This window comes from Oryx dammah, unplaced genomic scaffold, assembly GCF_014754425.2.
Source record: "Oryx dammah isolate SB20612 unplaced genomic scaffold, SCBI_Odam_1.1 HiC_scaffold_11210, whole genome shotgun sequence".
NCBI lineage: Eukaryota > Metazoa > Chordata > Mammalia > Artiodactyla > Bovidae > Oryx > Oryx dammah.
In genome coordinates this window covers 1,186,085-1,213,791 of record NW_024080603.1, presented here as the reverse complement: position 1 = coordinate 1,213,791, position 27,707 = coordinate 1,186,085, and the positions used below count along the sequence as shown (strand labels likewise).

The window sequence follows — 27,707 nt, the reverse complement described above, 5'->3', positions numbered from 1 at the left end:
TAAAGGCATTTCTCTTTCTCTGCTCCTTCATTTTGACACATTGTTTTCCCAGCACATTCTCTTTCCCTGGGGGAAAAAAAAACACCTGATTCTGTTATTTAGTGGGGGTCTCTCTTTGTCTTTGAACCTTTGCTGTTTTGATATATGTAAATTTTCAGTTGTGTTTATGGGGCTGTTTATGTGCCTTACTTTCCAAAAGTCTAGCCTTGGAAAATAATAGAGGAAAATTACATTACTGGTATTGTCAATATGAAGTACAGCTTGTGCCAAAGTATATAGTCATTAAGAGTCAAAATGGATGACATCTTAGTAGAATGCTCAGTTTTATCAAAGATTGAGGACAATGATGTAAGTTGATGAGAATTCTTGGTCCTCGATAACAGTATTTCAGGTATAACCTTGCATACGCACCAGATTCCTTCCATTTCTTGAGGGAAAGGCTGGGAAGTAGGCCTGGCATATGTTTGCAGAGAGCACGCTTTTAGGTCTAGTCACTGGAGGCAGTGAATTGTCAGCTATTTTTAAGTTGAAGCCTTTTCTTGAGAATTTTGGGAGGCATATGAATTATACACCCCAAAAGTTCTTGTTTACTGCATAAAAGTTAAGTATGCTTTTAACAAGTGAATAGTGTTGAATTTTTTTTTCTGTAGGTAAAACTGTATTACAGTTCATTATTTTGCAGTTTGCAGAAAGCAGTTCCTTCCATTGGGGTTTTTGTCATCTAGAAACTTATTTTAGTGTTTTGTTTTTTTTTTTTTTTGCTTGCTTTGGTGTTCACCTTATTTTTACTCTTCATGTAACCACACAGGTACTGTAAATGTTCTTTGTGTACATTTTTTTTTGTTTTTTGTAGTCTTAAGTCCAGTGAAATAGGAAACTCTGCACACTCACAAATCAGCATTTAAAATGTCTTTTATTGTTTTGATGGGCACTACAAAGTGTACAGTCAATGCACGTTCCTACAAATTTGAAAATTCATCTCACAATCCTTTATGCCCTTAACCACTAATAATCACCTTCTGTCTGATGTCTAAACTGAGGGAAAGATTATCACAAAATATCATTTTCATATAAAAACTATGTTTAAGGACAAAAATAATGGAGCCATTATTTTAAGCTTATAAGTGACCTCTTGAATATATTCTTAGCTTGCCTTTTTTTTTTCTTTTTTGATGTGGCCAACCAGAAATAATATGCCCTGTCATATGGACTACCTTGCTGTCTCAGTAGGAGTTTAATTGACTTTCATGCTGTTTAGGTGCCTTGAGATTTTATTATTTCATTCATTCAACCACAGGATGTGCAAAGCATGGAGCCTTGCCCCACAGACCCTGGGAAGACTTAGGCCTGACATTATTACTAGAAACTTAGAGAAGGGGGAGGACAAGCCCCTTCTCTACCGCATATGGTACTTAGTAAGTGCTTATGGAATTAACATTTGTATATAAGTGAGCTCTCTAAAGTGCCATAAATAAAAATACAAAAAAGTTTTTTGAAGGTTCAGATGAGGAAAATGAACTTCTGAATAGAGAATCAGGGAAGAGTGGCCCTTTGAGGACTTCGAAAGATGGAAAGAATTAAGGCAAACATATTAGAAATAGCTTTCCAGTGAGGGGCAGGGTCAGAATGAGGAGAAGTGTAGATTATAGCAAAGGGAGAAGCTCAGCCAGTGCTTACATCCCATGCATGTTTTTCGGTAGATAAAATTAGTGTCAGTCCTGAATGCTAAATCTAAATCTTTATAATTTATTCCAAAGCAGTGAATGGTCAATGGAGGTTTCTAAACTGGGAGATTTGAGTGATATATTCAAACTGGCATTTGGGGAAGATTAATCATAGCAACCCACTCCAGTATTCTTGCCTGGGAAATCCTGTGGACAGAGGAGTGTGGCAGGCTACATGAGATCATGTGTTCATGAGATCACAAAAGAATCAGACGTGACTTAGTAACTAAACAACAACAAATCTAACAGTGGCCTGAGAAGTGGAGGACAGGCTGGCAGTGATGAGAATGGTTAGAAGGCAGAGGTGGGCCTGGATAACAGATGTACTGAGAGATACTATACACACAGAGTCAGCTGATAAGGCAGCCAGCAGCCTGAGAGTTGAAGGAGGCAGAAGAATTAAAAATGACACCAGATACTAAAAACAGAGATCTTAACCGCCCCTGCCCCTGCTGCACCTTTGCCCCCTGCTCCATCCTCAACCTTCAAGTCATCTAGAGTAGAAACCTCTTAGAAGTTGGGAAGACGGATATTTCAAGAGCTTGAAGTACAAGTCGGGCCAATGTGTCAGTTGCCATGAAGAGAAGAGAGAGATCTTTTCTCCTGCATTGACACTTTTTAAAAAAAGCTAGGGTGTATGTAATGCTTTATTTTGAAGCATTGTTTTTTAGGAGCTTAAAAATGGAGCTAGACAATAGAGCTCTATGCATATGTTACCTCAAGAATGTATCTTTTCACAAATAGCTTTCCTTGATCTCTAAGATGATTTCACCATTGTAAGGTAAGCAGTAGAGTGATCTGTGGTTTTTGACATGAGAAAATAAAGGAGTGGATCTAGGCAACTATTCAAGCTACCGAGGCACAACGCTATGAGATAGACAAAGTATAAGGCATCGGTGTTGCTGTAGTAGTAGTTTGCGTGGTGAATAATAAGGATGATATTGCTTGGAGCAAAGCAAATGGTAAAAATCACAAGAGTGAGGAGACTCGCCTTAATGTACCACAACCACGTACGATCTTTTGCATTAAGCGTCCAAATGATGGCTGTGTAGCAGTAGATAATGACCAGAAATGGGATTAAGAATCCAAAGAATGCCAAGGAGATGAAGTAGTAGAGCTGGAAGGGCGACGAGGACTCGCATGTGTTGTGGACATCGTGGCAGGTGCTGATGTCTTGCTGGACAAGATAGTACTCCTGCTTCAGAATGAAAAACGGCAGCATGTATAAGAAAACCACCGTCCACACCAGTCCACACGTTAGCAAGGCATAGGTGCGCTTGGGCAGTCCCCGGTAAGTGAAAGGATGAACGATGGCTAAGTAGCGGTTGATACTGATGCAGGCGAGGAGCAGAATAGAGCAGTACATGTTGCCGTAGAAGATGACCGTGGTGGCCCGGCACATGACCTCGCCAAATACCCAGTTGTTCCCATTGAGATGGTAAGCTATTCTAAAGGGCAGTGTGACACAAAACAGAAAGTCTGCAATGGCCAGGTTGCTGTAGAAGATGGTCATCCGGATGGTTCTGGTCCTGAAGAAGAGCATCCACAGGGTCACCGCATTGGCCGGCATTCCTACTGCAAACACCAGGATGTAGATGGTGGGTATCAATTTGGTACTTAAAGCGCTGCTCAGGTACCCCATGGTAGCATTATTCACATGGAGATTTGAATCAAGTTCTTCAGGGCACTTGATTTTTACAGTTGTGATGGTTTCTGTCCAGCCTTCTATGGCAGAAAGGGGGAACTCTTCAAAAGAATTTTGGGGAGCTCCACGGAAGGTCTTAATAGGCAAGGTTGGCATTGCCAAATTGTCTGCACCATATTCCATGCCTGTAATTGAAAAGAAGTATTAACATATGATTCATCACTGAGGGATATCTATTGTTCAGGAGACAATAAAACTAGATTTCTCATGCTACATAATTTCTGTAATGGTAGAATTTAGGATCCTTTTTATTTTAAACAGTCATTATAGCTCAGGTAATCAACAGGAAAGCATTTAATGTATATCATATGCCCCAGCAGCACGCTAACCCAGGCGGGAACCCAAACTAGATGACAACTCTTTGTATGTAGGGAATTATAATACTGTAAGAAGAGACAAAAATAGCAGTTTAAACCATTATAGGCTAATGTCATATTGATTATAAACTGTATAGGCATTCAGACAGTATTTAATCGATTTAGGTGTTGGGGCAAAATGTCAAGGAAAAGATGAATATGAGCAAAGATGAAGCAAGGTACATAAAGAGGTGGAATTTAATAGAAGACTAAGAATCTGGTAGGTGATGAGTGGCCACGGGCCAAAATTATGTAGGCTGACGTGGGATCTGGGAATATCAGATGAGTTGATTTAGCAAATGTTTATTGCATGTTTATATGCCAGTGAAGCACAGTTTTAAATCAATACCATTCCTGTCTTCAATTCTCACATTAATGGAGAAGATGCACAAAAGCACATTCTTATGCAAATAAGGTACATCTGGCAGGTGAAGTTGAAAGATTAGGTTACAGCCAAATCTCTGAAGGGCCCCTAAGCTGTCCTAAGAAATCACATGCCCATTCACAGATGCTGTGGTTGTATGCAGATAAAATTGTGGACAGAGGGATGGCCACTGAGGTAGACAGCATGATGACTCCCTAAAGATTCCATGCGCTAATGCCTGGAACCTGCAAATATGTTACCTTCTGTGGCAAAAGGGACTTTTGTGGATGTGCTTCAGGATTTTGAGATGCAATGAGCACCCTGGATTGGCTAGTGGGCCAGATGTAATCATAAGACTCCTTATAAAAGGGAGAGGCAAGAGGGCCAAAGTTGGAGATCCTGGAAAAGGCTCTGCTGCCAGCTTTGAAGATTGGAGAAAGAGCCATGAGACAAGGAATGCATGTGCTTCGAGAGAGCGACTACAGCAAGAAGACAGGCTCTCTGTTGGAGCCTCCCTGCTGACACCTTGATTTCAGGACTTGTGACCTTCAGAAATGTAATAAACCCTGTGTTTTAATTTTGTGGAAATTCATTACAGCAGTAATAGAAACTAATATAACCGTGATTTGACTTGTGTTTAAGGTCACTTTGATGACAGTGTAGAGAAAAGGCTAAGAGGGTAAGAAGTGAGAGGCAAAGGGATCTGATTTGGAGGCTTTGTTGTTGTTGCTAAATCGTGTCCAACTCTTGCGAGACCATGGACTGCAGCGCACCAGGCTCTTCTGTCCTTCACTGTCTCCCTGAGTTCGCCCTGATTCATGTCCATTGAGTGAGTGGTGCTATCTAACCGCCTCTCAATCCTCTGCCGCCCTCTTCTCCTCCTGCGCTCATCTAGCCCAGCTTCAGGGTCTTTTCCAGTGAGTCAGCTCTTTGTGTCAGATGAGCAGAGTATTGGCGCTTCAGCTTCAGCATCAGTTCCTCCAGTGAATACTCAGGGGTGATTTCTTTTGAGATTGAATGGTTTGATCTCCTTGCTGTCCAGAGACTCTCAAGAGTCTTTTGCACACATGCATACTCAGTTGCTTCAGTTGTGTCTGACTCTCTGCCACACCATGGACTGTAACCCCCCAGACTTCTCTGTCCTTGGAAGTCTCCAGGCAAGAATACTTCAGTGGGTTGGCATGCCCTCCTCCAGGGATCTTCCCAACCCAGGGATCGAACCCACGTCTCTTATGTCTCCTGCATTGGCAGATGGGTTCTTTACCACTACCACCACCTGGGAAGCCCCAAGAGTCTCCTCCAGCACCAGAGTTCAAAAGCATCAGTTTTTCAGCGCTAAGCCTTCTTCATGGTCCAACTCTCACATCTGTACATGACTACTAGAAAAACCATAGCCTTGACTTTATGGACCTTTGTCGGCAAAGTGATGTCTTTGCTTTTTAATATGCTGTCTAGATTTGGAGGCTACTGTAATCATTTCAACTCAAGTTGGTGGGTTACAGAGCTGGAGTAATGGCAGTGCAGAGGTGAAGATGAACACATGAGACTCGGTAATGGAGGCTCAAAGGGGCTTAGCATCTGGAGATGGTGCAAGGGAAGCAGGAAGCAAAAATGACTGGGAGGTTTGTCTTCTGGACAATATCGGAGGAGAGGCAGATGGAGCATGGTGCAAGCAAGGGGGCTGAGGGTACAACACAGGGAAAAGCTAAGATCTCAGTTTTGAATATTCCTGAGTTCGAATTGCTGGTGCAATATTAGAATGAGAATGTGCCGTGACAGGTTAGACTTAAATGTGGAATCCAGAATTTCAGGAGCCCACATGAGGTGTATGGGCCTTTTAGTCTGGGTAGAGACAGTACTTTGATTTTGTGCTTGAATGTACTATAGGGAGAGATGTGAGAAAAAATAACCCAAAAGCAGAATTGTAGGGGAATGCCAGATTTCAAGAGAGGAGGAGACAAAGGAAGAAAAATTAGAAGAGGAAATTGATGATTCAAGAAGTTGGAAATGAAGAAAAGAAAAAGAGTATTAAAACAAATTACGTACTACAAATATTTGTCACTTAGTTGGCACATTGATACTAATAATCTTAATTCTTTTTTTAATTAATTTTTATTATGTCTCTTGAACTTCTAAATATTATACAATGTTCAGTTTAGTTCAGTCACTCAGTCGTATCCAACTCCCCGCGACCCCATGGACTGCAGCATACCAGGCCTCCCTGTCCATCACCAACTCCTGGAATTTGCTCAAACTCATGTCCATCAGGAGAGAGCAATTTTAAAAACAAAATAAACCTTAACACTCAAACCTGCTTTTCATTATGTAATTTTCCATAAATTAATCCTTGACGTGTAGAGAAAGTAGATTCTCTCACATTTCTAACGTTACCTTAAGACAGGCTTTTATGCTGAATATAAACCTAATACTTACATCGATTTAAAATGCCTTACTCTCCAGTTACCTCTTTTCACATGAGCCCTGAATTCCTACCTGTTGAATCCTGGAGGTTAGTTAGTGTTTAGCAACCTGGCTCTCCTTCAAAGCTGGTTTCTATTCCGGCTTTAATCTCTACCAGTTCCCCCTCGGGTGAAGTTGAAGTCTCCCTCATAACCTTGAGATCACAAAAACTGAATTCGGGGCGTAAGCAGAGGGTGTCCTTGTAAAGGAAGAAAGATTAAAGGAAAGAAAAATTGGGGAAGTGGCTCTCTTCTATGCCTGTGTGTGGCTTAGAGGTGTGCCACTTGAGTACAGCCACTCAAATCCTTCTGCTCACTTGGGCATTTTGGAAAATTCTCGCATCTGATGTCACCCGAAGAGAAGGGCCTTTTCAGGCTGGCACAGAGCTGGAAAATGGAGGCTGAAAACATGCTGTGCGAGTTATATCCCTTCAAGATCTGGTAAGGGAGCCATTGAAACCCAGTGTGTGTCTGTTTTCGAGAATTCCAGTGATTGAGCAAGATGTCATGCCTGAAAACCTGCTGAACAGTGACGCTGTCAACAAGCCTTGATTCCATTTCCATGAGAATTCTGGCTCTGATCCAGCTCAGAGAAGTCTTTTACTCCTTAGAGCCTGGTTTTCCTTAAGAACGAATGCTTGTTAAATTATGTGTGTGTGTTTTCATTTATTTGAGTGTTTTATACAGGTTCATCTGACATGATGTCCCTGAAATGTGTTTCAACCTGAGAAAAGGCTTTGGAGAGGGACTGACCCACAGGGAAGAGACTTCAGCCACTAAACGGGGGCGGGGGGGGTGTCTTCCTCTCCATTTCTTCCCAACCCCTTTTGATGAAAGCAAATTCACCGCCTTTCACTTTGCCGCCTTTTTTTTTTTCATAAAACTTTTTACAGAAATGGCAACCCACTCCAGTGTTCTTGCCTGGAGAATCCCAGGGACGGGGGAGCCTGGTGGGCTGCCATCTATGGGGTCTCACAGAGTCAGACACGACTGAAGCGACTTAGCAGCAGCAGAGTTAATATACAATGTTGTGTTGGTTTCAAGTGTATAGGAAAGTGATTCCGTTTTATGCATACCAGATATGTAATATATATATATTCTCTTTCCGATTCTTTTCCCTTAAGGTTATTATAAGATACTGAGAACAGTTGCTTGTGCTATACAGTAGGTCCTTGTTGCTTGTTGTTTACCTGTTTTGTATATAATGTATATATGTTAATCTCAAATCCTAATTTATCTCCCCTACCTTGTTATCTCTTTACCTTGTCACCCTTTAATTCCCCCCTTTTCACGTCCAGCAAACCCCACGAGCACCTTGAGGGAACCACCTCTGCAGACTTCTTTTCTTGTGCTCTTCTGGTTGATTTTGGCTCATCCTCTCCCAGAAAGAGCACTCACTCACTGTAACTCCCACACGAGCAACTGCCCTCCACACTGTCCTAAGACCACCTCAGCGATTCCAGCTGTGAGTGTAGGTAGCATTTCTCTATAGAGCCTTGGAGTTTTTTTGTATAATTTTTATCTTCCCTGTTCACTGTCATTTACTCCCATCAGCTCTCTGGCTCCTAAAATGTTCACTGGAGAGTGGAACCCTGACAGTAAGGAGGTTGTGGATACCCCTGTCCCTGGTTGATCTAGAGCAAGCAGGAAATTACAGGCTAACATTGTACTGAGTGAAACAGAAAACACATACTTCTTTTGGGAAATGCGAATTGATTAGCATCAGTGATTATTGAAAGCAGACCAACCACTCTGTCTTTCAGGGAATATTCTTGTTTTCCTCATTTGTGACTCACCAGGAGCTATTAACATGGGATTTTTAAAATCTCTTTTAAAAAACGTTATTCCTTGCCATATCAGAGGAAATGCTTAGGAAAACAAAAACCTTTTAAAGAAAATTGATTCTTGATTTAATTGTAGAGCTCTCCTGGCTGGACTGTGCCACAAATTTTTAAATACGAGCAGAGAACAGTCTTGGACAAGATGGGAATCGTGAACAAACTACATCTCTTCACGTCCATGATTCCCCCTTTTAATAACCAAGATTCCACTCTGCTTTTGGGGGGTGTGCAGTCTGTGTGAAATGTAAAAGAGACTAGATTCGGTTGACTCTTGGGACACAAAGTAGCAATCCCACCCGACATCATAAGGAAAGAGCTTACCACTTTGACAGGAAGCAGGCGACAGAAGCAGTGCTCCAAAGGCTGCAAAGACGACGGCTCTCATCTTGATCCGAGCCACCTCTCTCTAGTGTGCAGGACTGGGGGGGTTCACCTCGGCTCCATGAGCCGGCTCCCTGGTTCTCTCTGTAGGTCGGGGTTCTGCTGTGCTCTGTGGACGGGAAGCCCGCCCGGGTTCTCTGCAGGGAAAGGGTGTGACAGCATTCGTGCATGACTCAGGCTGAGCCTCTGAGCGTGTTCCTTATCCCTGGAGAAAGTCGTGAAACTCCTCCCACCGCTCAGAGGCCATTCTGGGCAGAAGCTGTAGTTCCTACTCCGTGTATTTCTGTGCATGGAATGAATGCAGATAAGGGCAGAGGTGAGCTGGAAACAGATGCTTAGCAGCAGTTAAATTTAAATCTGTTCCTTATCTCATTTTTACCCACTTTAAAGATAAGGTTCCAGGGTGCCATTTCTACCTAGTAACTGAGCTGTCAGAAATTATCCTTCTCCTTTTCCTTTCAGCTATTTCAAATCTTATTAGATTCATTATGTGATTGTAAACTAAATGAATCACGGAAAGCAAGGTTTTTTTTTTTTTTTAAGACATTATGTTCTAAGCGCTTGATTACTTTGAAAATTCTCCCTCAGTGTCACGTTGGTCTGAATTTGTCATCAGTGCTCGGCCAAAGCTTGGTTTCACTGTGTTTTGTTTTGCCATAGGTCATCATATTCTGAGCCATTCAATAATTCTATAGGGTCAGATAAGTAGGGATTTCCCCAAAAGAACACTATTTGATTAAACTAAAATCATGGCACAGCATTTAAGATGCTAGAGGACTTCCTTTATCCGACGGGTATTGGTGAGCAGGTTTACAATAAACTTTTTTTTCTCAACTGTTGTAAAATATACACAGCATAAAATTTGCCATCTTAACCATTGTTAAGTGTACAACTCAGTAATGTTAAGCACGTTCACATTGTTGTTTTCACATATAAGCTTTGCAGTAATGTTAAGCACATTCACATATAAGCTTTTATGTGTAGTTATATTCTGGAGGATATAATTTAATATGTAGTTAAAGAAACTGCATTATAACAAATTTTCCTATAGTTAACACTTAAACACTAATCTAGACAGCCCAATAGCTTGTTGACTATAAAAATGCAGCAAGAATCAGAAAATGCAAATTTCATGAGACTTAAGGATAAAGAATAAGGTGGGAGGAAATTGATCTGTGTGAACTTTTCACATCTTATCACACCAAGAGCCTTACAATCAAAAGTCAGTGTTTAACATGTATATTACCATGTGTGAAATAGATTGCCATACCAGGTTCGATGCATGAGGCAGGGTGCTCAGGGCTGGTGCACTGGGATGACCCTGAGGGATGGGATGGGAAGGGCTGTGAGAGGGGGGTTCAGGACAGGGAACACATGTACACCCATGGCTGATTCATATCAGTGTATGGCAAAAACCACTACAATATTGTAAAGTAATTAGCCTCCAGTTAAAATAAATAAATTTTTTTAAGTCAGTGCTTAATACTTCAGCCAAATAATATACAATTACCTGGTAACACAGTACAAACTGAGGTAGATTTTGAATTATTTACAATTTTCTAGGAATCCTCTAAATTCAGGAATTTATTACTTGATTTTCAGATGGCCTACGTTCTGTTGACTTAATCCATCTGTAACTCGTATATTGAACCTGGCTTTTTAGCTGGAAGTAGAGACTTGAACAGACTTCCCTGTTAGCTCATTTGGTAAAGAATCCACCTGCAATGCAGGAGACCCCAGTTCAATTCCCGGGTCAGGAAGATCCCCTGGAGAAGGGATAGGCTACACACTCAGTTTTCTTGCGTTTCCCTGGTGGCTCAGATGGTAAAGAATCCGCCTGCAATGTGGGAGACCTGGGTTCAATCCCTAGGTTGGGAAGATCCCCTGGAGGAGGGCGTGGCAACCCACTCCAGTACTCTTGCCTGGAGAATCCCCACGGACAGAGGAGCCTGGAGGGCTACAGTCCATGGGGTCACAAAGAGTCGGACACGACTGAGTGACTCAGCACAGCACAGACTTGGCCATCCTATAAACACCCTGTTTCCAGTCTTCCAGTGATCAATTGAAAGGAAGATCTTACACTGGTAGGCTTCAGTTTTTACTCTTGGCTTTGCATTTAACTCTAGCAACCCTCGCTGCAGTGCGTCATGATTTAACTGTTGACTTCAATTATTTTGATTTGCAAAGTCCTCTTGGGTTTAGCTTATAAAACTAATACCTTCAGCTTTGAAATGGGTTGTAACTTTCTTCTCATCTGAATAAAAGTTTGTATGGTACATCTTCTACACTGGTAAGTTATGAAGAAATTTGGTAAATACCCTTCAGAGGAAAAAAAAAAATCTAAGAAAGAAATGAACTTGTGTGGAGCTTAGTTTTTAGGCTGTACCTGGGGGAGTGGTTGGGTTCTCTTTGGCTTAGAAGCGGAGGAAAAATACTTTCTGTTCCCCTGTCCCTTCACCATCTTCCAGGTCTCAACTTCCCGTCTTGCTTCCTGTTTGAACCTTCCACGTCCATTCTCCCAAAAGATGGAAAATCTTATTAGCATGTGGTTCCCACATGGCAGATCCAGCTAGAGGTGATTGTGGAAGCAGGAACCAAGCCTTCATCCATGGTCTTCTTTAATCTGGGGGTTACAGGATGAAATAGCAGATATTTTGTCTCATTTTCAGAGCCCTTTCCCCACGTATCATCTCTTACTAGGCTCTGAGGGAGACAGAGTTGAAGGCTGCCAAAGCTGCTGGTGCATGTATTTTCTCCTTCCTGCCCCCTATCCTTCTTGAGTCCTACATGATGGAGCTGCTTCTGCCTGGCTTCGACGAACCACCCTCTGTTCATCACAATCTTTCTTTAGGCTATCGCACAAGTAGGCAGATATTTTCAGGTTTTTAAAATGAAATGTCTCATCTTCTCTAAAATACTTAATTTCTACCAATAACAAAATTTACTTGTAATCTTAAGACACGTTTATATGAAATGCAGTTGCTATCTGGAAGCCTTCTTTATTTACATTGTATGCTGGCACTGCCTTTGGGGTAAAATCAGAATCATCCCTTAAAGTAAAAAGGAGTAAAGGTAACTCAGTACCTTTCTACTGCTGCTTCCACTTCCTTTCTGAAGCTGTCCTTAACGACTTGGTCTTTTCTTCCCCTGCATCTCAACACTCCTAATACAAATTCATCTCTTCTTGGCTATTTCTAAACTATCTATCGCTAATATTGCTCTGATCACATCGTCTTATAGGTTTTTATTTTTCATTACGGTTGATTACAGGATATTAAGTGTAGTTTCCTGTGCTATACGGTAGGGCCTTGCTGTTGACCCAGTAATTATCATTTTTGATGCACCTGCCTCTTCTGCTAAACCATTAGCTCCCTGAGGGCCATCACCATGCTTCTATCGGAATCCGCCGGGTCTTATTTTTGTCACTGTGTCTGATAAAATCCACATTCATTTTTTTCCCACAAATTGAAAGTGTGCCGTGCCCCCCTGAGCAACCTTGGGAGCTACAGTTACTGAGTGATTGGGGCAGAGAATATTTGATTGACCAGAGTAGTCAGAGAAGGCTTTTTTGGAAGAGGTGGCATTTAAATGAAGGCCTGAATGATAAGAAAAAACCAACAGCCACACACCTGGGGTAGAGCGATGGGATCAGAAGGAGGCGGGTGTGAAGGTCAGGACAGTGAGTAGACAAGGGGGAGATAAAAACAGAGGGATGAGCAGGACCGGATCCTTAGATGCCCACAGTCTGTGGGAAGGGGGTGTTGTTTCCTTTCAACTGCTGGAGAGAACCTCTGATGGAGTTTCGCAGAGGAATGACGTGATGCGATGTCCTTTTTGGGAGGGGTCATCTGGTTCTCTGCAGAGGGCCACTGGGGTGGAAGCTGACGTGGAAACAACAACAGCAAATAGGAGATCAGTGCAGCTGTCAAGGGAGCGATGATGGAGGCGGGTGAACGGGACTAAAGGGGTGGTTGTGCAGAGGGGAAAAGTGGTCCCATTTGGAGTCTGTTTCATCAGTAGCTTCTACAGTGTGTGGCCATGCTGGGTTGTTGCTAAATAAGAGTTTGTGGAAATTTTAATAAAATGGCTCCTAAAAAACCATTGTTAATTCTGTTTCATCATCATTCACTGTTTTCTTTTTTTCTTTTATTCTGTGACCACATTCTCAGGACCCTCAAAGTGCTTCTAAAATTCTTTGGCTGGATGAGATACAGCATGCCGTCAACGAGGCCAACAAGGACATAAACAAAGCAAAGCAATGTAAGCCCTCGCCGCCTCCTGCTGCCGCAGCTTCGTGCTTACATCTGGCTATCCCCCTGAACTTCTAATTCCTAATTTTCAAAAAGTGTGCCATTTTTAATTTCTGAAAAGATACGAACTCTCACCTATTTTAATTCTTGAATTCATATTTATACAAAAATAAGATTGATTGCTTGCACTGGTTTTCACAGTTAACTACCTTTTCCAGCAAAATTTGAAGTTGTAGCTGAACCAAGTCCAGAAAGCAGAAAATAATTTCTCAACTCTTTTTTTTTTACAAAAGTTTATTCTTAAATGTACAATAGGTTCCAAGACAACACTTCACTCTAGCTATAGGTGGCAACAGATATTATGGCAGGGAATCCAGGTGTTTAAACAAGAATGGAACTAAGGGTCATCACTGCCTCAGGCACAAGGAACAGCTTATTTTTTGCCAGATTTCTTAATTCCACCGGTGGCCAGGGGGCCTTTCCCCGCGGCCTTTGCTTTTAGCTCCTCAAGTTTCTTCTGCTCTTCCTTCTGCTTCTGTTTGAATGCCTTATCTTCCTCGTCCATCTCCTTGGCTTGCTTCTTGGGCTGCTTCAGGGGCTTCTTCTTGCCACCTTCGCAGCCCGACATAGCGCCTGCTGCCCCTTACCCAGACCCTGCCACCGGAAGCGGAATTTCTCAACTCTTAAATTTATAGTATAATCAAGTCCTTTTTTAATCTTGATCCTTAGAAAGCTACACCATCCTGCTTAATAAATGCCTGTCCTCCCTTCCATGCCTTCTATTATAATATCATTTTTCAAAGAAATAGAACTATATATATTTTTCCCCTATGGAAAAAAGAAAAACTACACATGTAGCCATTTAGTTTCTCTGGAAAGCAAGTATCTAGTACTGTCTGACTATCTCTACATGCATTTATATGGAAGAATAAAGAGAGATTTCATTTAAGAAATAGGCCCACGTAATTGTGGAGAGGCTGGAAAATCCAAACTCTGTCAGGCTGTCTGGCAGAGGCCAGGGGACGGCACTTAATCACCAAAGACAAGTGGCTGTGGTTAGTATAATATTAATAGATAGCAGGGTCAAAGCAATAATTACAAAAATCTGACACAGAGACCTATGGAATTTGCTAATTGATTGTGGTATTGCTAGAAGCAAAATAGACAGTCTACTAAATTCTTACTTGATTTGTACAAGTGGAAGAAAGGTTCTAGGTCAGGTGAGTGAAAGTATAACTTGAATCATAAACAGAAAGTCATGGTCCCTCCATCAATTCCCGGACTTGAGCCATTTATAGACCCAGAAGCCCTTGAATGAATGAGGGACTAGGTTCCCTTGGGAAAGGAGCCTGCTACGTTACCAGTATGTTACATCCTACTGTGGTGACTGTGCTTCCTCCCAGGGAAGGACACAGTCAGACTTTGCAGAGATTACTGGACACTGGCTCTGAACTGACCCGAATTCCAGGAAACCTGAAACTTCACTGTGGTCTGCCAGTCGGGATGGGCTTATGGAGGTCAGATGATCGGTGGAGGGTTGCTCAGGTTCATCTCACAGTGGGTTTAGTGGGTGCTGAGACCCACCCCCTAGGGTTATTTCCCCAAGTCCAAGATGCATAATTGGAATAGACATACTTAGCAATTACCAGACCCCCCACTTTGGCTCCCAAATAATAGTTTGTGTTTTTTTAAGCATCTATTTTCTTAGAGGATAATAAGAAAACTCACATGGCGATCAGGGTGATATGCTAACACTCTCCATGTATAAATAACCTATGTAAATTAAAATAAGATTCCTAAAATTGTAGTTCATTAACCTGTCCATTCATGACATAATTAGAATCTATCCTGTTGTATCAAGTCATAGAATGCTTTTGAGATACCTAGTCTTGCTCCAGAAGACATGGTTTGAAACGTTGCAGGCATTTGTGAGGAACATCTGGTTTTTATTTCCTTAGCCTGAAAAATATGTGTATTTCTCCAACCTGAACTCTTATATCCTTAGGATCTTTGAAGTCTCTCTGTTCAAACATTCTAATCCTTAAGAAAAAATAAAATTAAGCTGTGTACACAAGAGATTTTAATTTATATGTTAAACTGAAGGCATCTGTAGTTTGAAAAATACACTTTTAATAAATTATATTGTCATCAAAGCACTCAAAAAGACTAAAAAGGTTATAGTTTTTCTCCTAGAGCTCAAATCAGTTTAAAAGTTATTTTATTCCTTTTTTTCATGTTGTTCTTATACTTGACTTACAAGTGTTAAGTCTGATCCTCTTGAGACTTACAGTTCTGTTTACTATGAATGTAAGAGATTTTCTCAAATGTGTGAGATTTGTGTGCTCCACACTTGCACATTTAAAATCCTTTCTTCAACTTCCATCCTGTTCCTTAAAAAAGTTGATATAGTGTCTTCTATGATTTATAACAACAAAAAGATGTTCTAAAGATAAAACTGCCTATATTCTTACACTGAGATGAGAATTTTCCAGTGTTTTCAACAAGGAATTTAATCTTACTTTTAAAATCACTCTTCATCCTTTATATGAAGACTTGAAAACAAATTCTGGTCACATGTTGCAATTATCAAACCCACTCCCAGATCATTTGTTGGCCCATATGTTTGACCACAGGCAAGATTTGAAAGGGCACAGTAACTCAAGACTCCTTGATTTTGGCCCGATGTCCATTTTCACTGGCCCATCTTGCTTTCTTCAAGTAGGTTTGTCTCTACTTTTGACTCCTTAAAGCAATGTCGTTCAGCCGTTATCCATGATTGTACCCCAAGAAGTCTTTCTAGACTTTTTCCCCCCATGGTGCTCTTCACCATGAAATTTTAGTACCACTAATATATACCTGCTTCTGTGCCACCTGTCGATACGTGCTTTTATATATAAAGTTTTGTTTTGTTTTGTTTTGTTTACTTTCTCTTCCTAAGAACCAATTTTTACCCTCCTGGGAGTTATATCACCTATTTTGAGAATGCATGCCTGAGAGAAGCCCTTCTGGCATATGGATTAAGACATAAATATATTTTTGGATCTTAGGAGGTTTGGAGGAGGTTTCTTCCTTTGTTCCATAGCAGAAACATACCTGGCTTTCTGGATATCGTTTATGTGTCATTCTCAGCTCTCTGGAACTTAATTGCAACCCATAGCTTAAGAAAAAAAGCAGTCAAAATAGATGTCTCAAAGCCTGAGCACAAAACTGATTTTTGTCAATTCAATGGAGACCTCGGGGACAGCTGCTTTGAGTCTATTTATTCTTATCTTAAGCAGAAGGCTTACCTGTTGGTTATGTCTCTACCCAACTCAGAAGCTATGATTTACCAAGAAGTTAGGTGCTTTGGCTGCCCTATGCAGGCATTCAGACAGGAACAAGAAGCGATAACTGACAGTGGTGTTAGAGGAAAATTAAGAAGAGGAGGAGTTTGGGACCATTTATTGCAGGAGCAAAGTAGCCCAACACCTCCATAGTCTTTGAAAATATCACATTACCACACAATATAATTTTGATGCCATAAAGAATTCTTCTGGCAGCTCTCAGCAAACATTAAGCACCAAAAATGTACCAGGGACTGTGGGTAAAGTGATGAGCAGGGCTGTTCTGTTAGATTTTTCCCCAGGGCTTTAGTTTTCATGGAGCAGGATTCTGTTAAGATGAAGGTTGGTACCTAAAGGAGTCAGCTTCAGTCATCTAGCAGGTTAGTCCATGGACCCACTGCTTGTACATCAGTACATGTACTTGAAAGAAATGTATGCCTTCGTAATACCCATCTTTTAAGGCAAATAGCACTTCACTGGGTTTGATAAAGCTTTTCGACATAACTCATGTGAGGATCCTTTGTCATTTCCTTGTTCTCTCCTCTTCTCTGAGACCACAGACTTCTCAAACACCAGGACTGCCTTTTCCTCCTACTAAGCTTTCCTGGAGAAGAGGAAAGGGGACAGCTTCCCCATTCCCCCGAACTTCTGTGTCTGAAAGGACCCACCACTGTAGCTTTTGTTCAGCAACAACTGGAGTTGGCCACCGGAAGTCTTTGCCCTTCGAGTGCTCCTCCAGATTGCATGACTGGACTTGTAGGTGTCAAAAGTCAGACTGTTTTTCCTGCCACATCAGCCTTCACAGTTCTATGCACATCTGAATGTAATTTGATGACAGCAGTATACCGTTTGAGAAGCTTCCCTGGTGGTGCAGAGGTTAAAGCATCTGCCTGCAATGTGGGAGACCTGGGTTAGCATTTATACGGCAGAGTTTGACATGTCTGTTTAAAAAGAAAAAAAAAATCTTTCTCCTCTCTCTTCATCAAGATGTTTTTTCATCTATAAAGTATTTTAACCTGGTTTCTTCCATGTTTTTGTTCTACCTTTCTAACCCAGTACATTTACAGCCCAGTACATTTACAGGTTGTGAAGACTGTAGGTCCATTGGTGGGGCCAAAATATTCTTACCTAAACTAGATGGTAAAGAATTCACCACGTTATCTTTCTTCAGGCAACCAAGAGTCAAATGTGGTTTTGTTTATGGGGAGAGGCAGACATTTGAAATGGGATCACGTGTCTAGGTCTAAATTGGTTCCAGAATTAAGTTTCTGGACTCTGCTGCACATATCCACCAGCTGTGCCCGTTGCCTTTCTAGAACAGTCATTCAGGTTGCTAAGGACAATCTTGAAAGTATACTTGCGCTATACCAGAGAATGTCAGGATTTTTGTGGCTTAGATAGTGTTTCACTTATTCTAGTATAAAAACATGTTTTCATAAAGCTTGTTCTCAAATACTGATTAATGACCCGCATAAGGGCTGCATATCTACGGTCAACATGTGTCCACCCTGTTTCACAGATCACCACAGTGGGCAGAACCAAGTGCCTTGAGAGCATACAGGAGTAATGAGGAAATACTGCTCCTGTGGATTCCTCTTACTACTTGGACAGTTGATGACTCTCTTGAGTGTATGCAGTGTATTCTCTGAAAGGGTAAACAGGTTTAATACCAATGCATTCCTAAAAGGTTGACTTATATCTTTGCATGCCTCTAGGGTGAGTAGAAGATAATTATTAACAGAAACATTTCTTTTTCATTACCCAGGGGTTACACTGGTCGTTGATGTTAATCAGTTTTTGGAGAAGGAGAAGCAAAGTGATATTTTGTCTGTTTTGAAGCCTGCCGTTGGTAATACAAATGACGTAATCCCTGAATGTGCTGACAGGTACCATGATGCCCTGGCAAAAGCAAAAGAGCAAAAATCTAGAAGTGGTAAGCGTCTTCATTGTTTAGCATAAATTAAATAGCACTTTGAATATGATGACTTCTGTGGCATTGTGTTATTTTAGTTTTGAGACCAATAATTGCTTTCAAATGAGTATTTCTGAATGTTTGTCATCTCTGGCAAGGAAACTTTTTAGTGTTTCTTTTCCTTTTTTGTCTTTTGGAAATCTGTGATTAACTTGGTGGCTGTGGTAGGTGCCATATACAGTATTTTAATATACAGTATTAAAAGGAGATTTTGCTTCCTATCAGTTTTGCCATTGAGACATCCTTCTAGTGGTACAAACTGATTTTTACACTAATATATCTCTCCATCCTTTTTGAAACAAATGATATGTTATTGTGCATTTACTAATGTACATTAATACATTATTAAGTAGAAGTAAAGAGTAATCCTGAAAGTATAAAATGAAGTACAGCAAATTGGTCTGTATTACGGAGAAGGCAATGGCAACCCATTCCAGCACTCTTGCCTGGAAAATCCCATGGATGGAGGAGCCTGGTAGGCTGCAGTCCATGGGGTCTCGAAGTTGGACACGACTGAGTGACTTCACTTTCACTTTTCACTTTCATGCATTGGAGAAGGAAATGGCAGCCCACTCCAGTGTTCTTGCCTGGAGAGTCCCAGGGACAGGGGAGCCTGGTGGGCTGCCATCTATGGGGTCGCACAGAGTCGGACACGACTGAAGCAACTTAGCAGCAGTAGCAGCAACCTTGGCATATACTTGCTGCTGCTGCTCCTCCGCCCATGGGATTTGCCAGGCAAGAGTACTGGAGTGGGGTGCCATTGCCTTCTCCAATCCATGAAATGTTAGCTCTGGGATCATGAGTTTAGGGACTCATTTTTCAGATTTAGAAAATCACATTGACAGCATTTTGGACAGAGGGAGAAAATGACAAGCCCAATGAGACTAATTTTTGGCAGAGAGAGCCCATCATCTCTTTAGTGTGATAGATTTTTGTTGAGCACTTGCTGTGTCCCACTGTCAAGGATTAAGGTGTCTCCTGACTCAGGCTGATGTTTATTTGTACCATATGTACATAGTATTTCTCATCTTTAGAAAATTGCTTTGACAATATATGGCCTTAGAAATGGAACTTGAGGAAAAAAAAAAAAACACCTTTTTTTAACTCACTGGAAGTCTGTCTAGAACTACCCTGTGTACTTATAATTAGCCTGATGTATTTCTAACTTGGGAATTCTACCCTCTGATTGAGAACATTTTCCGATAATGAAATGGGAATAGGGCTACTGGCCATCCACTGTTACTTGCTGTCTGGTCACCCTTGAGCCTCTCTCTGTTCCCTTCATATCTCTTTATCGGTTACTACAGCGCCCCTACCTCATCGTTTATGAAGAAAGACTTGCACAACTGTATTTATGCAAGGGGTGATTTTCTTAGAGATGACTCATCATAATTTCAAATCTTTGGCCCAAACTTAGTTTTATCTTCTCTTCCCTAAGCTTGCCTACTCCTTTTCCCAACTGCCATGTTCTGATCAGCAGAGAAAAAAAAATGTCCCCAGATAGCCAATTTAGAAACCTAGAAGATACCTTAGATTCATTTTTTTCTGGAAAAAAAATAAGAGTTGGGACTTTTTAGAGATTATCCTGAAGCCATAGATGGATTTGAGGCATATGCCATCTTAATACTAAGTCTTCTGATCCGTGTACCATGGTATGTCTCTGCTTTTAATTAGGTCTTTACTTCTTTCAGCAATGTTTTGTAGTATTCCATGTATAGGGCTTGCATTACTTTATTTGAATTTATTCCTACCATATTTTATTATTTTTGATATCATTGTAAATATTTTCTTAATTTCATTTTGGGGTTGTTTGTTGCTAACATATAGAAATACAATTAATTTTTTTATTGAGATATAATTCACATACCATAAAATTTACTCTTTTAAAGTGTGCAATTCAGAAGTTTTTATTATACTCCCAAACTTGTATAGCTAACACCACTAGTTAATTCCAGAATATTTTTCTTATAATAAATGGAGCCCATTTCCCATTAGCCATTGCTCCCCACCCCCAACTCTCAGCCCCAGACAATCACTGATACACTTTCTGTCTCTCTAATTTTTCCTATTCTGGACATTTCATATAAATGAAATCATACTGTATCTGACTTCATGTAGCATAGTGTCTTCAAAGTTCATTCATGTTGCAGCATGTATCAGTTCCTCATTTCTTTTATGGCTGATAATATTCTGTTGTATACATAGGCCACATTTTCATTATTCATTCATCAGTGGATAGAACTGGGATTTTTCCCTCCAGTTTTGGCTGTCCTAAGTATGGCTCAGATGGTAAAGCGTCTGCCTACAATGCAGGAGACCTGGGTTCGATCCCTGGGTTGGGAAGATCTCTTGGAGAAGGAAATGGCAACCCACTCCAGTATTCTTGCCTGGAAAATCCCATGGACGGAGGAACCTGGTAGGCTACAGTCCATGGGGTCGCAAAGAGTCGGACACGACTGAGCGACATTTACTTTACTAAGTAATACTTATGTGAACATTTGTATGCAAGCTTTCATGTGGACATATTTTCATAAAATTTATTTTTGATGTTGATTTTGTATCCTGAAACCTTTATTCTGATAGCTTTTAAGATTCCTCAGGCTGCCACCTGTTTATAAATAAAGTAATCCAGCTGCACTCATTAATGTGTATGTTATTGTCTCTGGCTGCCTTCATGATACAGTGAGAGCCAAGTAGTTGTATGAGAGATCTATAACACACAGGACAGAAATTACTCTCTGGCCCTTCATAGAAAAAGATTACCAACCTCTGTTCTCAGAGGAAGAGGAGAAGCTTTCTAGGGAATTAAAGACTAACTTTCGTTTTCAATAGAGCTGTGAACATTGTTTGAGGGTGTGAACAGGATGATTTATTCTTACCTCTTTCACCTCTGGTTCTAGGCTGTCTGTTTTTCCCCAGACTAAAGTGTTCACTCTTACATAGATCACTTAGCCTTAGAGCTCAGTTTAGGTCTTATATAGGTATGATTTTGTCTGGAAGGCATCTAGAAAGCATGTTTCCATATAGACTGCACATCACCTCTTAACTCACTGGAATCTTTCTCTGTTGTGCTTCCTTAAAGGCCCATAGTTAGTCTTTTCCTTCAGTTAACAAGCCCACTATGTGCATGCATGCTAAGTTGCTTCAGTCATGCCCAACTCATTGCGGCCCTGTGGACTGTGGCCCACCAGGCTCCTCTGTCCATGGGATTCTCCAGGCAAGAATACTGGAGTGGGTTTCCATGCCCTCCTTCAGGGCATCTTCCCAACCCAGGGGTCAAACCCACTTCCCTTAATCTCCTGCATTGGCAGGCAGATTCTTGACCACTCGTACCACCTGGGAAGCCCCAACAAACCAGCTCCCCTTCTTAGGAAAAATCCTTGAACCCTGTTCTGGTGATGTCCTCCTCAGCCTTTGACCTGACTCTAAATTCATACTTGACGTGAAAATGATAGAATTCTCCTTTTCTTTTTTTTTTTAAATTTATTTATTTATTTTTAATTTTTACTTTACAATTCTGTATTGGTTTTGGCATAGATTGACATGAATCCACCACAGGTGAGAATTCTCCTTTTCTATTATTCACTGACATCCCAATCCAAATAAAGCTTTACAGTGCCAGTGTGGTTCGCTTTTAACCAACTAAGAACTTTTAACTTCTCACTTCTTATGAAAGTAAAAGATATCCACTTCCACCATTTTATTTGATTTCTTTCCTTCCCACTGAGAGAGTTGCCTTAAAAAGTATTCAATCTTCTGAAAACATTTGTGAATCTGATAACTATTGGTGATTGAAAATATATAATGATTACTTGTGATCATCCATATTTGACTGTACAATATATTTTCTAGTAAACCAGCATTTCTAAACATATAATTGTCTAATTGGCCATTTGAAGAGATATGTATCTCTCTGTGTATCTGGGCACCCACAGAACAGTTGAGAGGCATTAAATTGAAGAATCAACACACTTTAAAGGGCCTTAAAGTTATCTTTGCTTGGTTATTTGAATCCATTTAAATATTCTTTGAGGAAATTCACTGGGACTCTGATTTACCTATAAAGGCAATTAGTCTAGTGTTCACTTGGCAGCAGTTGGCTTAGCTTGGTCTGAAATTTTTATTTTTATTGTTGTTTTTAGCTCTCTGGTCTGAGACAAGAATCGTAACCATTCAACAAAATAAACAGATTGCTAATCTATTTTGTTGACTGCAAATATTCTTGACAGGTTTAAGCCATGACTGCCATAGATGTGTTTGTTTTTTTTTTTTCTAGTATTCTCTCCCTGAGAAAATTATGTCTGTTCAACATTTTTTTCCTCCTGTGTGTGTGGTTTTGTAGAACAAGATGAGTCAGAGGAATCAGGAATTTTCCTTTTTTCCCTTCTTAGTGACCTCAGTGTTTATGTATGCCATTTTGTGCTTTGAATAAAGTTGTCTGCAAAGATGAGTCACTTCTGCTTTGGTTTAAGGCAAATCATTAAATAATGGGTCCTCCTTAAATAGTGGGTCACAGCCCTTGTAGGCCACTCCTTTTCAAAGAAGTTGCTGGAAGACATTCTAAACAAAGAGGATTCTTCCTCATTGGTCTCCCCGTCTACTTGTGGTGCTATTCACATCTGGCTGGTGTTTCCCTCCTTGTTTAGTTTTCCTTCTTGCTGGCCATGTGTGACTCCTTTAATCCTCATGAGAAATTTGACATGCAGAGCTAACATTAGATGTCACTCTCCTTTTACTTTGGTTTAGTAGGGAGCTGCCTTTGAATACACAGAATTCATTCCATTTTAATGACTCATTGCTAATGATTTTAACTTAGATTATCTGAATGTCTGGTGGAAAACATCTCTGTTCAATTATTTTGCTTTACTGAAGAAACTACGTTAATGTTAAAAGTTTCCACGCTCCTCTCTAGAATTTAACAAATCTTTTTCTTTAGTGTCTACTGAAGGTTCATGGCTTAAACTCACCCTGCAGGAGAAATATGATTACTACTACAATATTGATTCAAAAGAGACTTCCTGGGTCACACCTGAACCCTGCTTGCTTAAAGAATCATGGCTCATGGGAAAAGAAATTGAGGTAGGAGTCTGCTGTTTGATGGAAAAATGTACTATATAAAGATAACTGTGATTGCTTTTCTATTTTAGAATCAAGGAATTGATGGGAAGAACTGATTTATTTGAAGGCTGGATATGGAATAAAGTCTTCATGAACTACAGCTAGGTGTGGCTGCATGGTTACTGATTTCTAGAATGTCTTCCGTATGTCAGAGCAGCACCACAGAGCAGCAGGCAGATAAAACTCTTGCAGATTATATGGGATGGCAGATTATCCTAAGAAATCAATCTTCAGTTTTTCCTTGACACTAGAGCTCAATTAGTGGTAATTCTTTGGTGGTTGTCAATATTCAAGATGTCGTTTCTTTCCCCCACCTCAACCTATAACAGGGAGCAATATTCTTGAAGGAATGTTTACCAAGATTGCTTTGGACTTGAGACCAAAAGTTGGCCCCAGAAGATGTGAAATTTGCTCTGTGATCCAGGCATTATAGTGTGTTTAAAAGAAAATACTTCTAATAATTGAATTCCGTCTTGAAAAAATTAGAACTCACTCATATAGATCTCATAGAACGGTTCACATTCACCAGCAAGAAAGATACTGCAAGATAACAATATTGTGGACAGAATCTCCAGTACAGTAACTTACTTAAAACTCACTAAAACTTCCTTAAAACTTACTTAACTTAAAACTCAGAGAAAAAGCTGTAACATGGGGTTGACAATGCCACAGAAATCCTGAATGACAAGAAGATAGTGAAAAATGTATTCATTTACTAATTTCAAATGTGTAATGTCCCACTTTTTACAGGAAAATGGCATGTGGCAGTGAACTATTAGTGCTGCTTTGTTGAAAAATGAAATTATGGCCAATGTTTAAAAACCATGTGCTATCATTGAAAGAGGATATGTCAAACTGTGAAGAAGCAACATTGAAAGGTTAAAACTCAAGAGACAAAAATTGCTCATATGGCATCCAAAGATGCCCTAAGTATAATTTTGTGAAGTTATACCTGATCCCAGCATCAAGATTAATAGAAAGTGGAGGATCTATGCTGTTAAAAAAAATTATTCTAGTCAGTCTGAAATTACTGAATTTAGGCTATATGTATGTCTTCTTGTGAACATCTTAGTGCATCTTTTTATGATTTCACTCTTAATTGTTTAAATTCACCATCCGTGAAGTCCATTCACATGGATGGTTAAGAGGCATCTGCCATAGAAATGAGTCCAGTCTTTGCTCGCATTTCTCAAAGAACGTGAAAGTGAACCCAATTCGTCGTCCACGTGAAGACCTCCCAGCCCCCCTTCTCCCTTGCTTTCTCATTCATCTAGGTTTCCCTGTCTGCCCAAAAGAGTGCTTATCTTCCCTCTCCCAGCCCCTTTTCTTCTGCTCCAAGTCCTTTATGTTCTCCCAAATTTATTTTGAGTTTTCCCCTACTCCTTGCAGGTATCTGCCTCCTCTGGCCTGGGCAAGAAAACCAGAGGCCTTCATGGGCATTGCCGTCTTTCCCCCAGGAGAGGGAGGAGGTGATGCCAATGCTTACGTCATCATTCTTGTCTCTCTTATGCTCTGGGGAGCCCAGGCCTTAGGCCTGGTCCATGCCAGCACCATCCATACATCTCCACCTCCAAATCCTGAGACCATTCAACCACATTCTCACCTCTACCCAGATTTCAGAGGATTCTAAAACCATGTCACTAGAAAGAAGCTGAGCCAGCCCACCCCTTGACTCTGGTCAAATCTGTTTTTACACTGAGCCGGAAAGAGCTGTCCAGATCACTTTCTGAAAGATAGAATTTCCAGAAGCTGTTCTCTGTGCTCTTCTCACCTGATGTGTGAAGTGTAACCATAAGAAATATCTCTTACCAGGACATTGTTGAGGATATCACTGCAGATTACATCCGTGAGAAGATATGGTCTGCTAGCAAAGACATGCTCCAGCGCTTCCAAGCCACAACCTCAGGACCCCTCATTAGGAAAGAGTATGAAGCTAGGAAAGCATTTTTGTATGAACAGGAAAAGCATGTGGTCAAAATACAGGTATGTGAGTCATCTCCCACTTGTAACAGACAGCTGTCATATCCCATGAAAATGTTTTATTTAATCATAGGACCGTCAACTACCAGCATTCTAATAAACAAATCTGACCGAAGATCGTGTCCTTAGTCAGTGCCCCCGAGTCTACACTGTTGAATGCTCCAAGATGGGAAGGATGTTGAATGACTTTTCACCTGTTGTCTTCTGGAACGTATTCAGGACGCTGTGAATAGTCAGTCAGGAATACCTGAGACCTGAGTTGAAATCCTGTTTCTCTAAAGAAACTAGATACCCTTCTGTCACCTGCTATCTAACCTTGGGTGCTTTCAAATTGGTTTTTTAGTGGTTAGTGGATACTGAGTGGCGTCTGAGTTTCTATGCACTAAAAAACAGAGAAGTGAAGTGAAAGTGTTACTCGCTCAGTCGTATCCAACTCTTTGCAACCCCATGGATTGGGGCCCACTAGGCTCTCTGTCCATGGGATTCTCCAAGCAAGAATACTGGAGTGGGTAGCCTTCTCCAGGGGATCTTCGTGACCCAGGGATTGAACCTGGGTCTCCTGCATTTTAGGCAGATTCTTCACTATATGAGCCCCCAGGGAAGCCCGAAAAACAGAAGAGCTCATGAAATAGATGTGGCATCTCTGAGAGTGTCTTCTCTCTTATATAATCTCTCCTCCTTCATTCTGCAAGAAGCATCCTCTTTCCGAAGCCCTTTGTTGTGAGCTCTTCTTAAGCCTGTATGACGTATCCAAACATTCTGGTTGGCAGGAGGGGAGCTTGCCAGATTTAGATGTTTCCATTCTGTGTTCCGCTAGCATCCTCTTTCAACTGCCATGCTGGTTTTTAAAAGACTGTGCATTTGTCCTTTTTTGCGTGTCCGAAGTGATACTGTTTTTGATGGGCAGGGTTTGGTGGGTTTTTGCTTTGGCCACTAACCTACATTTCCTAAATTGAAAGTTTTAAAAAGAGCTTCTCTTTTGTGATCATTGGCATGCTTATCTGCTTCCCCACCTAAGTAAAATATTGTGCAGGGAAGAAGATGAGTTTTTACAACTTTTGTATTCTTGTGGCTTGCAATCAGTAGATGCTCACATGTCTGAGTTTGCAAGAGCTTAAGATGATAGAGGGCTGGAAAGATGAAATTTTTAATAAATTTCTTTTGTAAAGTTAATATTCAAAGGATTTTTCTAGGTGAACTTGCATTTCAATTTATTCTTCTTTTAATAAATGATAGATAAAACACACAGGAAGTGAGCAAAATCTTAAATATAGCATCATCCACACTGATGCTAAGACTCTACTTCTGCCCAAAATTTGAAGAGTGTTAACTGGTGTGGCATGACTTGGACCACCCTCAAGCTCTCCAGTCTGCCCACAGCTACGTTACAGTTAGAAGACAGTCTGAAGAGGCCGCTAGTGTAAAATCTGCCTGATACCAAGACCCAGGGCTGACGTCACGAGAGAGCTGGGGAAAGAGCAGAAACACTAACTTGGAGGCTTTCCCCCTCACCTCAGTGGGAGCAGCAGTATTGAAGAAGAAGCTACTGCACTGCCAGGTCACTCCATGATGACTTGTCCCTGCCTCTTCTGACAGAGGAGGGCATAAGGCTGAAAGGCAGACTGTAACCTAGAGAGGAAAGTGGGCTGACCTAGAAAACCAAAAGACCGTGAACCAGAGGGGATCACACTCGTCTCGTTTTTTTTGCCAAAGTAGCTGATTCACTCTGGATTAGGAGAACGCTGTGCAATCTGAAGGGTTCCCCTCTGTAGAAAAGTCTGAACTTCTTTGTTGACTGAGTCAGCCCCAGACACAGCAGTCTCTTAACAAACTCAGTAGCTCCACTGCACTGCTACCCGCAGTCTCCTCCTCAAGAACTGGGTTTGGACAGAGAATACATATCATCGGTAGCCAGCCCTCTGCCTCGGGTGCTGAGGGGGCAATTCAGATGGTGCCCAAGTAGACAGGGAGCAAGGTCAATGAGACTCGACATAGCCAGATTATTTCTGAATGGTAAGTAAAGAGAAGGCTCCGGTAAAGTGGCCTACATTTAAGACGTGAGCCAGAAAAAAAAACTCTGAAACAAAATTTTATATCAAAAAAAAAAAGAAAAATATAAGTTAAAATATAAATGAAGTAAACATTTAAGGGAATTCTTATCCCAGGAGACACACAAAAAATTATACTGAAACTCCTTTTGCTTTTAAGAAACTTAATATGACACATGGATTTAA

At 40.9% G+C, this 27,707-nt stretch overlaps 3 protein-coding genes across 3 annotated transcripts in view; 1 reads left to right on the top strand and 2 right to left on the bottom strand.

Annotated features, from left to right (window-relative positions):
• The window catches only part of LOC120860949 (ras GTPase-activating-like protein IQGAP2), a 309,525-nt gene that overhangs the window by 219,340 nt on the left and 62,478 nt on the right, over window positions 1–27,707 (top strand). The window contains exons 14-17 of the mRNA XM_040236658.1: window positions 13,000–13,090; window positions 18,169–18,336; window positions 23,312–23,454; window positions 25,306–25,476. Coding sequence (XP_040092592.1) covers window positions 13,000–13,090; window positions 18,169–18,336; window positions 23,312–23,454; window positions 25,306–25,476 — 573 coding nt within the window. The remainder of the gene's footprint in view (window positions 1–12,999; window positions 13,091–18,168; window positions 18,337–23,311; window positions 23,455–25,305; window positions 25,477–27,707) is intronic.
• Window positions 895–9,111, bottom strand: LOC120860955 (proteinase-activated receptor 3-like). Its single transcript, XM_040236664.1, has 2 exons — window positions 8,771–9,111; window positions 895–3,554 (listed from the first exon to the last, which is right to left on the bottom strand). The coding sequence occupies exons 1-2, from the start codon at window positions 8,832–8,834 to the stop codon at window positions 2,482–2,484; spliced, it is 1,137 nt and encodes a 378-aa protein (XP_040092598.1). The 5' UTR covers window positions 8,835–9,111; the 3' UTR covers window positions 895–2,481.
• On the bottom strand, window positions 13,353–13,746 carry LOC120860958 (translation machinery-associated protein 7-like). The gene has a single exon (XM_040236667.1). The coding sequence runs from the start codon at window positions 13,706–13,708 to the stop codon at window positions 13,514–13,516; it is 195 nt and encodes a 64-aa protein (XP_040092601.1). The 5' UTR covers window positions 13,709–13,746; the 3' UTR covers window positions 13,353–13,513.

What these genes read in the sequence shown, in the direction of transcription:
- LOC120860958 (XM_040236667.1), bottom strand. Translation starts at nt 13,708, where the DNA reads ATGTCGGGCTGCGAAGGTGGCAAGAAGAAGCCCCTGAAGCAGCCCAAG.
- LOC120860955 (XM_040236664.1), bottom strand. Translation starts at nt 8,834, where the DNA reads ATGAGAGCCGTCGTCTTTGCAGCCTTTGGAGCACTGCTTCTGTCGCCT. An exon ending in GCCTGCTTCCTGTCAAAGTG is followed by an intron (nt 3,555 to 8,770) that starts GTAAGCTCTTTC and finishes TTTCAATTACAG; the next exon opens with GCATGGAATATGGTGCAGAC.